The sequence below is a fragment of the Podarcis bocagei genome (assembly GCF_964188305.1).
Source record: "Podarcis bocagei genome assembly, chromosome: 3".
Classification (NCBI taxonomy): domain Eukaryota; kingdom Metazoa; phylum Chordata; class Lepidosauria; order Squamata; family Lacertidae; genus Podarcis; species Podarcis bocagei.
The window spans coordinates 36,173,491-36,186,613 of record NC_138127.1 but is presented as its reverse complement, the minus strand read 5'-3'; the positions used below and the strand labels follow the sequence as shown (position 1 = coordinate 36,186,613).

Below are 13,123 nucleotides of genomic sequence, written 5' to 3'. Positions count from 1 at the left end.
AGCAACAGAACTTGTCTGCAATCAGGAATGGAGCAACAGCCTCTACAGAATAGTCCAAAACCAGCCATGGTCACCTGTACTGCTTTATATTAGTATACAGTACATTTAAAAAGTGGACAGGCTTGCTCACATTTGCCATATGATAAATAAATTGTCTGCATTCTACCAATGAAATAAGAAGCAAATAAGAAAATCTGCATGACTGTTACTTATGGCTAAACTTTTATTTACAGAAGGAAATGTTGATACTAGGTATAAAAGGAAGTTATGCCATTCATCACTGATGGTGTCATAGTCATTGCCATAGAGGCTGTGGCAGTCACACCAGTGGTGGACTTTGGGCTCTCAAATTTTAGCAGTGCCCTGTGCAACACTAAAATTCAGTCCGTCCGTCCCCCGCCTCTTGTGCTCTGTTCTATAGCATTGTTTTGGTGTCCCCTGCAGGGCTCAAGGCAATCGCACCAGTCGCACTACCCTAAAACTGCCTCACACAACCACATTTCACAGACTGTTCACAACCACAATAAAATGTGTTAGATAGCAGAACCACTGCATGTTCCTCAGGAACAAATTTCTGCTGTTCATGTCCTGAGAAGATGTGATGACCCCATGTCATTAGTGCTAGCCTGAGAAAATGTGCCCAGAGTCTCCATGGAAAATTAGTAACAAAGGTATATTCCCTGGAAAGCTCTTCCATCTGACTGTAGTGTACTGTATGTAGAAAATCCAGGTTAAAAGCCTGGCTCAACCAAGACAGTAGGATATCAGAAGCTTCTGATTCTGATTCAGTTTAATTGTAGTTTAGTGTGTTTAGTCTGAACCCTAAACTGTGGTTAATCTTAACTGTGGTTAGTTGAAACAAGCTAGCTTCAAACTATAGTTTATGACACTTACTTCTGATCTCTATGTAGCTGCACCAGAGGAGGACGGGAGAATGCATGAACCCAGTGCTTGCTAAGTCTTCTTTAACCTGTCTTAGCATTACTTCTGAATGCAATCACAATCCTTCAGCCAAAGCTGCCACACAGAATAGCTGTGATGGTGCAATAGCCTTGTTCACATATAGCACTAAGTCATGATTTGTTAAGCCAAAGTGTGGTTTGTTTGAACATCCGGCCTTAGCCCAGCAGATTAATCATGGGTTGTTGCATGGCAACAAACAACAATGTGAAGTCATCGCTTTTTGGCTTACAAATTGTGACCTATTTTAACAAAGGCTTAGCACCGCATCGGACCCCAACAGACATGGGTTGCTTAAACATGGTTTGTTTTGGCAGCTCTACCAAAGGCACTTACTAGCCTACAGATGCATGAGGCAAGAGCAGCTAGAAACCAGTGGACAAAAAGCTTTCTTTTTGCCCCTCTGTGAAAGGAACAAACCGTGTTTAAAACAAGCAATGGTTTAGCATAATGTGCAAATGCAGCCAACATGATACCCCCACCCCCACAACATCCTGCCATTCTTGGAGGAAGCTTGGGATTAAATATAATTGTATATAGAAATCATATTATATCATTGGGACACCACTGTGGTAAAGCAATGTGCAATGAATTATGCTTAATGGATACTGCCAGGACCACAATATGGAAAGAAGTAATAGAATTAATACAAATTTAGTTAAAGCTTGGATGTGTGGATATAGAAAGTCCATTGAGAAAAAATATTTTAACGTGATATCTAAGAGCATAAAAAAGCTTGTGTCAGGGACTGGCAGTACTCCTAAGAGTGTGGGGTGGAGGCAGGGGACCAAGACTGTAACCCAGGAGAGGGGACCAGTGATATATGAGTTTGATAATGCCCGCAAGGTAGGAGCCAAGTGAGGGGGACGAGTCAGAGAAAGGTACACCAGATGTGACAGAAGAAGAGGCTTTTCAGCCAACAGACAGGTCAATAGACTCCCCACTTTCTCCCACACCGCTGTCTCCCAGGACCAGGAGGGGCTTCAACTGTGACACCATGGTCTCACTTCTGGTCTGTCACCTCCAGTTCAGACCCCATAAGCATATACGGTATATGAAATTAATTAACAGTTTCTGATACAACATACAAAATTGGTGTGGTGATATGCTTTCCATGGTGGCCAAGAAATAAGTGGCGCTGGCAAGAATAGTATAGGGTAGCCATGTTTCAAACTGAAAATCCGGACAGGAAAGTTGTTGGGAAATTACAATTTTTGAGCTTTTTTATGGAAAATCAGCAAAAATGGAACATGGGCTGCCATACGTCCGAACTTTCCCGGACATTTTTGCTGTTTTTCGTCCAAACACTGCTAGAGGCAACAGTATTCCAGATATGTCCAGGAAATTCCGGACATATGGAAACCCTAACTGAATAGTATAGAGTAGCATATAAATTATTGCCTCTTTTAGGACTACAAAAAAGAAGCAACAGCAGACAACTTACCTGTAAACAAAATATTACAAAAATAGTTACATATTAAAATGTTGTTTTACTACTAATATATATAAATCAATATCAGTTCGGTTTCCTTCCAACACACTCTTCCTTTTTTGACATGCGTTCAGAAGGTTACCATTATTGCTATGATTAAGCATACTAAGATGTTATGGAAAGAAAAATAAGATATCCCATTCTGCCTGAGGAAAAGGAGAGAGAGAGAAAACAGAGGTGCTAAAACAAGAAGAGGGAAGAAGGAGGATTGGCTCTACCTTTAGGCTCACATGCTCAAGAAGCATGTTTTGGTGTAGCAAAAAAATTACCAGTTGTTTATATTACTGCAGTCTTTCTACCAACATGGGAGAAATGCAATTTAATGGTATAGTCCTAGTGGTGCAGCAATAATGAACCTGCTAGCACATTCGCAAAGCTAAGCAGGGTCCAGTATGGTTTCCAATTGGATGGGAGATCGCATGCGGAGCTTCCTACATTGCAGTGGGCTGGACTAGATGTCCCTTGGGGTCCATCTTTTGCCTAATCAACCAAAATGCATTGTGTCTTTGGCAGGCAGAATGGATGAATAAGTGGAGCTGTTCAGCAGTAGAACAGACTCCTATGAGAGGTGGTGGACTCTCCTTCCTTGGAGGTTTTTAAACAGAGGTTGGATAGCCATCTATTATGGATGCTTTAGCAGAGATTCCTGCATTGCAGAGGGTTGGACTAGATGACCCTTGGGGTCCCTTTCAACACTAAGATTCTAAGATTCCATGATAGCTCTGGTGGGGTATCTACTCATGGCAACAGTAGCAAAGCACTGGGGAGTCTGAAGGAGGTGACAGTCTAATTGGTATTATAATGTATCATACCTTGCATCGGTGAAGTTGACCCAACATTATGGGAAAATTGCAATTTACAAAATACATTATAAAGATGTTATAGCCCCTTTTGCCGCATTGTTTTGCCTCTCTTCTATATCAATAGCAATACCTATATTTTCTGCAGAATAAGTAGCTGTGATTCCAGCCCTCAGTTATCCAAGTATAGATATTATGTGCTGTATACTTATTTATTCTGGGTATTTGAAATACTATTTTTCCTTTTCGTGTGATTTGTACTTCTCCATGTTGAAGTGTAGATGTTTGGATGCATGCCTGGAAATCAATAAAGATTGTTGTTTTTTTAATAGCCTTTGAACAATCCTATGTCCATTATTGCCCATTAAATAGGATTCTGACCTCTTGTGAACGTGCACTGCAGTCCTAAAGAGATCAAGCTAGCAGGATAGTATACTGAACTACTACTGCTGCTTCTATAACTAGTGTTTTGTTCAGGAACAGGGAACCTGTGCCCCTCTAGACACTGTACAACTCCCATCACCCCTGAAGATGCCTGCATTGCCAGAAGTTGGACTAGATGACGCTTGTGGTCCCTCCCAACTCTACAATACTGTGATTCTATGCTGGCTGGGGCAGATGAGGGTTGGCATCCAACAGTATCTGGAACAGAGACAGCTGACCCATGATGCTTGGTGAGACAGTTGCCTCAGGTGGTAGGCTGGGGACAGCTGGCAGGGATGGCAGATCCAGGCCCCTGAGGCGTATGACACTTGCCACCCCCTATGCTTGTTGCCCCCTGCTGCCTTCTCCTCTCTAGTCCCCTTTTTTCTCTCCCGCCACCTTCAGCATGCCAGGGCTTCTCCAGGCTGCCTCCAGGTGCTTAAGGCAATGGAGGAGGAGGAAGAAGTGAAGGCAGTGGGGTGCCATTTTCTGTTTTGCCTCATGCAGCAAAGCATCCTGCGCTGACCCTGATCTAGAGAGGCACAGATTCTCCATCCCTGGTGAAGCATTTACTTTACACTACCTGTGTACTGTGCAGGCTATAGAGGTGATAAAACAATTGTCCGCCAGATAATTTTAAAATCATCAATAGATATGGGGGGACAGTTCAAAATAATTCTGAAAGTAAGGCAGCAAAGGAAATCCAGTTAAGGCTAAGATAGTGAGAGAAACAGCATTTCTGAAGGAGGGAAATAACTTGACAAATATAAGAGGAAGGCAGCATGGAACTAGGCAGATAGATGGGAGGAAGAGGGGAAGAAGGAGAAGACAAAGAAAGGCAGTAGATGCACAACAGAAGACCAAGTGGAAAAATGAGAGAGCAAGCTCTTCTTGTGTGACACTGGCCGTGTGGGAACCATTGCATCACTGCCCCTTCCCATGTTGCAAGCAGCTAGGTGAAAAGCCTCAAGCAATGTGGTCTGTCCTTGCTGTTTCTCTTCTCCATGCCAGCATTGCAGGCAGCTCTTTCCCAGCTGCAGGATGGGCTCCTCCCTCTTGGCCCAGTATTGCAGTATGGGGCTTATGTGATAAGAAACAGCCACCAAAGAAAACAGAGCATCAGTGGTTGGAAAGAGCCACCAGGACAAGTCTCAGTTCTGAGTACCAAGAATAGAAACGTGCTGTGTGTCAAGAAGTATAATACTGGAGATCAAACATCAAAGAACGCAGACACACTGACACATACGAGCACTCAAAATAAACAAAGAGAAATTCACTGGAAACGCTGGATACGGCGATTCCAGTTGAGTATAAAGGTTGGAAAAGAAGGGATAAAGAGGGGAACGAAAGAAATACACACCACACACTCAAAAAGAAATGAAGGGGGGAAGGAAAGGAGGATGGTATGTGATGGGAGATGCAATGTCAAGAAAGGTTAAAACTTATTTTTAAGGACAGGGTAGATTTGAGCACTCAAAGGGAGACAATGGATGAAGAAAGGTTGAATGGGAATGCATGAAGGAAGAGGAGATGGAGAGGAAGACTGCATTTCACAATACTATGCAATCAAGAATTGGCAGCCAAGAGTTATTGTGCCTAGACTGTAGAGGGATTGTGAAGATATAGGAAGTCCAAATGATAGTTGTGTCTGCCATCAATAAAAATAACAGAAAATGGGGAAATCACTAGTCATTTTTATATTTCTTGATGTTGTGACAACCAGCTAGCACTATATTTTTTTACTATTTCTGATTTCACACTGATAACTTTCTGAATTGTGATTCTAAAGGCTCATATATAATCAAACAACTAAAGCCAAGGAAACGTTAAAACCAGGTTGCCAGGAATACCTAAAATGACAAAGCAGGTGATCGCTTGTGTGCTGTCAAATTGGGAGAGAATTAGCTTTGCCAAAGAAACCTTCAAAACCTTCAACATTCTACAGAACCTTCTGTTCAGCTAAAATTGTTTTTGTTTTGCTTTTTGCTCATTTTTCACCTGAAGGAGCCCAGGCCACCATTTTGCAATATTTTTAATATGCATCACTTTAATCTTTTAGATTCTGCAGTACACACACATATTACATCTGGCTGGTGGAAAAGACTATCATGTTATCCTGTATGGGAATATGCATTTTTATCATACATGACACAGAGAAGGAGACTTGTGGATATATGATTATATATCTTTCTCTTAAGAGACTAAAGGCTTAAAAATGCAGCAGCAATTGTTTTCATTTACACAGTACTGTATATTGACTATATTTTACTGTGATATCATCATGCAGAGAACATAGGGCTTGCTGTTGCATAACTGATAATAGATTCTTTCCATTTCTTAAAATATATAGATCTCACTGATATGTGCTACTCCAAATTTTTATACGGCATTTTCTCTGCTAGGAAACAAGGGGTGAGACCTGGCAATTGCAGACAGGAAACACGAAAGACAAGTCTGTCAGAATCATTTTCTTCTAGGTTATGTTGCTGAACGCCTATTTCAGACTTTGAAAGAAGCAGAGTGAATTCTTTCTCTCTCTTTTTACTTCCTTGCATGAGTGAACTTAAGTACTAAAGCACAAAGCTAAACATCTCTCTGAAGCTAATAAATTTTGAGAGAGAGAGAGAGAGAGGGAGAGAGGGAGAGAGAGAGACTCATCATTCTCTTTATTTCTGTTGGGTTTCAAGAGTAGAGGCCAATAATGTCAATGAACATACACTAGCCTATATGAACAGCTCCATTTCCCAGGGTTATTGGCATTTTCTAAAAATATACCTACCCACCTACCTACACTGAGGGGGGGTGTATAAGTCATCCAGGCTTTATAGTGGCCCCTTACTTTCATGAAATCTTTGAATAGTATCTTCATAGTATCTATCATGAGGTTCCTTGACTATATGTCTTTGTTAATCAGGGGATTCTCTAGGATAATTTTAAATGTCTCCCACTCTCTTTTGTTGTCAGAACCTTCTTTTTTTTACTGATTTTCATATTGTGATACATATTTCAATCACTGCCAGCAGAAATGTTAAAATGTAAGAACCTTTAACAGTTTACCAATAAATAATAACAGATGGAGACATCAGGAGTAAAGCCTATTTTAGTTACAAATTACTTATTGAGAATCTACAAGGTAAACACCACAGGCTCACGGAGACAGCCCTGTGAAATTATAAAACAGATTAATCATGATCCCCACAATAGACAAAGAAGGTAAATGTGTAGATTAGCTCAGTCTAGTTTGTTTAGAAAAATTTCCAGTACGATCTGATAGGCGCAATCACATTAATTCATTCAAATGTACATTAATTACGTATGGTTCAAAGCACTTTTCTTGCATTCTTGACAGTTGCATCATTATCTGGCATTAAACTTGTGTGTGACCTTAATCTATTTATATGGAACCATCTTTCTGACATGAATAAGATTTCTCTTGAGTAAAAGGGATGTGGATTTCTGAATTTCTTATATTAGATGAAACATATGTGCAAATACTAAGTTTGTCATCTCACACGTAAGTATTATATTCTTGATATGGTAAATGGTAAACCTTGTGCAGTATTCACATCACTACGAGACAACACTACAATTCTAAGGGCATCCTTTATCCACAGCAGGAAAGGAAGGCAAAGAGAAAGGAAGAACTGGGGGGAAATTAAGACACTGGAAATACATTGCAGGTCAGAGTGAAACAAAACATTTCTGTCTGGGGAAAAAATCACTGAATTTTACTGAAATTCAACATAGGCAAACTATGCAGCCATGCACTTTTTTGCACACAATGTTGTTGACATTTTCTACAGCTGTCACCTACATTGGGCGAGAGATAAGCAAAATGCTAGGTAATGCTAGGTAATATCTACCATGATGAAACAGCAAACAACACCAGTTTCCAGTTATATTAAACTGAGCAGCAAGTGGTATTGCTGATGTGACACAGGAAAAGCTAGTGCCTGAGTTTCCCTCCGTCATTACTGAGCAAATTATGAGGCTCTATCAAACAGCCAATCTTCAAGAAAATCTGTATGATGAGGTAATTTTATTACTCATTCATAGTGCCTTGTATTTGCTGGACTTAAAATAGACACTTGTACCCAGTGGCTTTTTATTACTGGAAGGAGGATGGGGAGAGGGAATCACATACACGCCGGCCCTTTTTCTTACTCCTAGCAAATGGAAGCAATTCAATCCAACATGGGCTGAAACTTGAGTAGGTCACTGTACACCATGATAAAATTCCCTAATCCCTGAGCCAAATTTCCCTGAGGGGGCCCTCCTACTAGTCCTTCATTTTCCAAGCTGACTTTTCCATTCCCCAACCCTCTCTCTCCTGTTTCCCTCCCCTTCATCTCTTTCATTTCCCCCTACCTTACAGCCTTGATATCTGATCTGCTGCTGGGACTCAGGTTACAGTTTTTACAGCTTAGGCTGTCTATTGCTGTATATACATTCCTTTCTTTCTGCTCTGTCGTGATTACTTACCAGAGCTTATTTTACACAGGTCCAGATGAAAGCAGTTCAGATGAAGGGAAGCAGTCAAGCTGTTTGAACAGTACAGATATGTACCTACACAAGGGCACATTGTGTTCACAATGACATTTTGTTGCATACAGTGTTACCAGTTTGTTGTCACTATGCTCTTTAACTCTGTAAAGAGGAGGAAATCCCTCCAATATAGTCAATAAATGAAGAATTATTCTCAGAATGGTAATCAAGCTGTCCACATATGCAACACACTCGGATGCCAATCAGCTTAAAACTTTCATTATAATTTAAGACCATTCTGGAGAAAACCACCAATCCTATTAAAAGAATGTGGTCTCCAAGCTTAATAAGACAACTTGCTCTGGTATGTGGTCTAGGCTGTCTGAAAGCTTCTGCTGTTATTCACCTTTCAACCACCCAAACTATAAAAACTGTCTCCAAAGCTAGGTCAGTCCACAACCTTGGAGTCAATTGCTCATACAGCTAAAATTCTGATTTATTTATTTATCATAATACTGTTCAACTGCTAACAGAGGCTTAAGGAAAGGAGAAACTTATCTGATTAAGGGTAATACAAACACTTAATATCATGGCCTTTTTATAAAAACAAAATGTGAGTAATTTTTCCTCCTTACACACACACACACACACACACACACACACACACACACACACACACACACAGTGTTGTTTTTGTTTCTTCCTCACCATTTCAGACAAACATCTGTTATACTGCAGAAGAACAACTATCTCCCAAACCACCAAGTGTGCCTGCAGCCAAAGTAAACAAAACAAACCCAGAGGATCCAGCACAGTCAGCCTTTATATCCAGCCAGGATAACATTTCACATGTTTTGATTAAAATTAGCTAATTTGTAATCCTAGAACCTATGAAACTTAAAAACTGCAGTCCACACAGATTGCATGAAGCAGTGTCTTAAAGGGATAATGCATAGTGGGGCAATTTTCTGCACCCACTGTTCCCCCCTTCTCCTGCCCTCTTTTTAAAAAAAAGTCAGAAAAGAAAACAAGAAAAAGAAAACAAAAACAAATTCAAGCCCGATCCAGCTGAGCAATTAGTGTTAAGTTGAAGTGTGTACAATGCTTCATCTCAAGATACGGTGTCATACATGTCTCAAGGAAATAAAGCTGTTGCAAAGGAATGTAGAGGATCTAGTCTAAAGAATGAATAAATGTTATTGATATGCAGGATATTTGCTCTTACGCATGCCATCTTTTTATTCAGATGCCCATCTGCCTGCTGTTTGAACAAATCCCGAGTAAGCACAAAAAGAAGGAATACAAATATAGCAAACTGAAAGAACTTTCCCCAATATTAAATTAAGAACTGAAAGAGAACCTGAGGATTATCCTTCAGTTTGGTGAAAATAAACAAAACAGCCCTGTTAATCCATATGCTTTACTATCCTTATACTCATAGTAGGTGTAGATGCATAGATACAGTATATATTTTACAGCTCAACACATAACTTGCACATTTCAGGATGTAACAGCTGTGATCAAACCTATTGTGAATCAGCTGAATGCCACTTCATTCCACATTCAAAACTGTGCTGTTTTCATTATTATTGGGTTTTGATTTTTTTTTTAAAAAAAGCAAGTTCATCTCAGCCCTGCAACACGTGTAAGCCACAGGGTAAAGACAGATGAGAAGCATAAAATAAACATAGTCGTGGGCATTCTGGATAATAAAAACATGCAACAGAGGACCATTTCAGCTCAGCCTGCAACCCCAGGAGAAAAGAAGTCCTGAGGTGTGTTTCTGAGCAGCCGCTGCTATGCTAACATCTGGAGAGGCAGCCCATAGCCCTACCTCTGGAGCACAGCTGGATGGGCATCGTTTCCTGTCAAGACACTGACTTTCTCTCCTCCGGCCCCAACCTTTCCAAACAAACCTGTAATATATATATATATACATATATGCATACACACACACACAAAACACACATATGCATGAACCTTTTTTTCGGACAGCTCTCTTTCAACACAACACTCCTCTGGTTTGATTAACTGTGAAACGAAGCATGGAAAACAGAAACGGAGCAAGCAAAAGAGAGGAGGAGAAGGACAAGAGACCCTTGTGTCCAAAGCACAAGAATGATGTGCAGTTCAGACCATAACATTTCACTTTGACAATTTAATTACACAGTTGCAGCAGCTGTGTATATATTTTACAGCTCAACACATAACTTGCACATTTCAGGATGTAACAGCTGTGATCAAACCTATTGTGAATCAGCTGAATGCCACTTCATTCCACATTCAAAACTGTGCTGTTTTCATTATTATTGGGTTTTGATTTTTTTTTTAAAAAAAGCAAGTTCATCTCAGCCCTGCAACACGTGTAAGCCACAGGGTAAAGACAGATGAGAAGCATAAAATAAACATAGTCGTGGGCATTCTGGATAATAAAAACATGCAACAGAGGACCATTTCAGCTCAGCCTGCAACCCCAGGAGAAAAGAAGTCCTGAGGTGTGTTTCTGAGCAGCCGCTGCTATGCTAACATCTGGAGAGGCAGCCCATAGCCCTACCTCTGGAGCACAGCTGGATGGGCATCGTTTCCTGTCAAGACACTGACTTTCTCTCCTCCGGCCCCAACCTTTCCAAACAAACCTGTAATATATATATATATACATATATGCATACACACACACACAAAACACACATATGCATGAACCTTTTTTTCGGACAGCTCTCTTTCAACACAACACTCCTCTGGTTTGATTAACTGTGAAACGAAGCATGGAAAACAGAAACGGAGCAAGCAAAAGAGAGGAGGAGAAGGACAAGAGACCCTTGTGTCCAAAGCACAAGAATGATGTGCAGTTCAGACCATAACATTTCACTTTGACAATTTAATTACACAGTTGCAGCAGCTGGCTACTGGAAAAGGGGGGCGGCTGCCGAGAGGAGAGGGAAAGACAGGACTTAAATGACTTCCCTTCTTCTCTAACTTTAACATCCTCCGGGTGATTTGGCATAGCACACAAACAAAAAGGAGGGGTCGCTGAAACCTCTACGGGGTGGAAAGTTTCCTTTAAACAAAAAAACCCAAAAAGCCACTGATGGTGATTAAGAGCAATAAATCAAAGCTGCTCAGTGACCTGGCTTTGTACGTAGCCTGTGTGAAGTGGTCTCTGTTTGCATTTCAGGAGAAAGAGTTGGGACTTGTATTTCGTGCCGGCGATGTGTTGTTTTTTTATTCGTATTATTCTGATTTCCAAACCAGAAAACAAAAACCCGAGAAATCCCTTATTTATATGGCATCTCCACGCACGGGGGGCGGGAGGGGTGTTTGCGAGGAGCCTCCCCCATCTCTCCCTTTTCCCTTTTCGCATCTGAGAGAGAGAGAAGGAGAGACACAGAGAGAGAGACACAGAGAGAGAGAGAGAGCGAAGGAAGGAAGGAAGGGCGCGCGCACATACCTTCATCTCTTCATTGATTTCCCTTTTCACGGGGTGAGCCGGTTTCCTGCTCCTTTTATTTTCCGGAGGTCTCCCTTCTTTCTCCATTTCTGCCATTTTTGTGTGTATCTACTTTGGCGGAGATGAAATGGCTGCTGGTATTATTTGGGTTGGTGGGGAGGGAGAGGGGGAAGGTTGTCGAGAGGGAGAGGGAGGGGAGGGAGGATGGTGGCCGGCGGCGGCGGGAACCAAGGAGGAGGGGGGCGGCGGCGGCGGCTTTCAGCGCTGGGCGAAGGCGTCAGCGAGTGTCAAGAGGAGAAAGCGGCTCTCCGCTGGGCGGCTCGGGGATGCGGGCGGGCGGGCTGGGCTGTGTGGGTCGCGCCGGCGAGTCAGCCATCTTCTGCCTCGCTCTTCGCCTGCATGAAGGGAGCGCGAAGAGAGGCTCGCTCGCTCGGCGTGCGTGTGCGGTGTGTGAATGCGAGAGGGAAGGAGGGGTGCGGGGAGAGAGGAAAGAGAAAGAAAGGAGCCCGGCCAGCTTCTTCTGAGGGAGATGGGGGGGGGGGAGGCAAGCAAGCAAGCAGGACGGCCCCCCTGCCCAGGCAGCGGGCGGGGCTTCTACTGTCACCAAATCCTCCGCCTCTTCTTCTTCTTCTCCTGCTGCTGCTCAGGCTCAAATTCAAAAAAAAAAAGGGGGGGGAGACTTCTTATGCTTCAGTTGTCATCCTCCTCCCCCGCGGGGACGGTCGTCCATGGCGGAAAACACACCAAGTCTCTGTTCTCTCCCGCTACCCCGCGTCAAACGCACAACGCTTCCCCACACGCACAGACAAGACAGACAGACACCGTCTTCGGTTACACGCTCTTGCCCACCGCCGCCGCCGCCGCAAACATTGTGACAAAACAAAGTGGCCGGGGCAGCAGCAGGGCTTCTGTAAAGACGACGAGCGAATGGGTTTTTTAACGCCCTCAGTCCTCTCATAGAGAGATGCACAACACAACGCGTGTGTGCGTGCAAGGCTGTGTCCTCCTCAGACCGTGCGTGTTTGAAGGGAGATAATTGGAAATGAGGGTTGCCTTCGGCTGGGGAGCGAGCCAATGGGTGGCAGGAGCAGGATTGTTTCTTTGGGAGCGGACTGAGAAATTGTGTGTTTGTGTGTGAAGGAGAGAGAGAGAGAGAGAGAGAGAGAGAGAGAGAGAGAGAGAGAGAGAGAGAGAGAGAGAGAGAGAAGTAGGGGCGCGCGCCCGCCAGCCAGCGGCCCCGGAGCAAGCGGCCAGGATGGATGGAGGATGCTGCGCGCGCGATACTGGCTTGGCCAGCTGCCCGGCTGCCCGCCCGCCTGCGTCTCTCTCTCTGCAGCGCGATTTCACCTTTAGGGAAGACGGTGATGAAGAAGAAGAAATACACCCATCACCAATAAAATAAAATAAAAAGACGTCGCGCAGAGAAGCTGCCTGCCCACGCCACTCGGAGAGCAACGCATCTGTCGTCGCCCTGAAAGCACTCCCGCTGGGGCGGAGTTTGACGTTTCCATGGGT

General features: G+C 43.0%; 1 protein-coding gene across 4 annotated transcripts in view; it reads right to left on the bottom strand.

Moving 5' to 3' along the window:
* SOBP (sine oculis binding protein homolog) overlaps positions 1–12,732 on the bottom strand; it is a 149,349-nt gene extending 136,617 nt beyond the window's left edge. The window contains exon 1 of one of the 4 annotated variants that reach the window (XM_081186565.1): positions 11,609–12,732. In XM_081186565.1, the coding sequence (XP_081042691.1) occupies positions 11,609–11,704 (96 nt within the window). In that variant the 5' untranslated portion in view covers positions 11,705–12,732. Of the gene's footprint in view, positions 1–894; positions 1,073–11,608 lie in introns of those variants that run through there. The other 3 variants (XM_081186566.1, XM_081186564.1, XM_081186567.1) reach the window with 3 other exon arrangements.
* Positions 12,733–13,123: the final 391 nt, after the last annotated feature.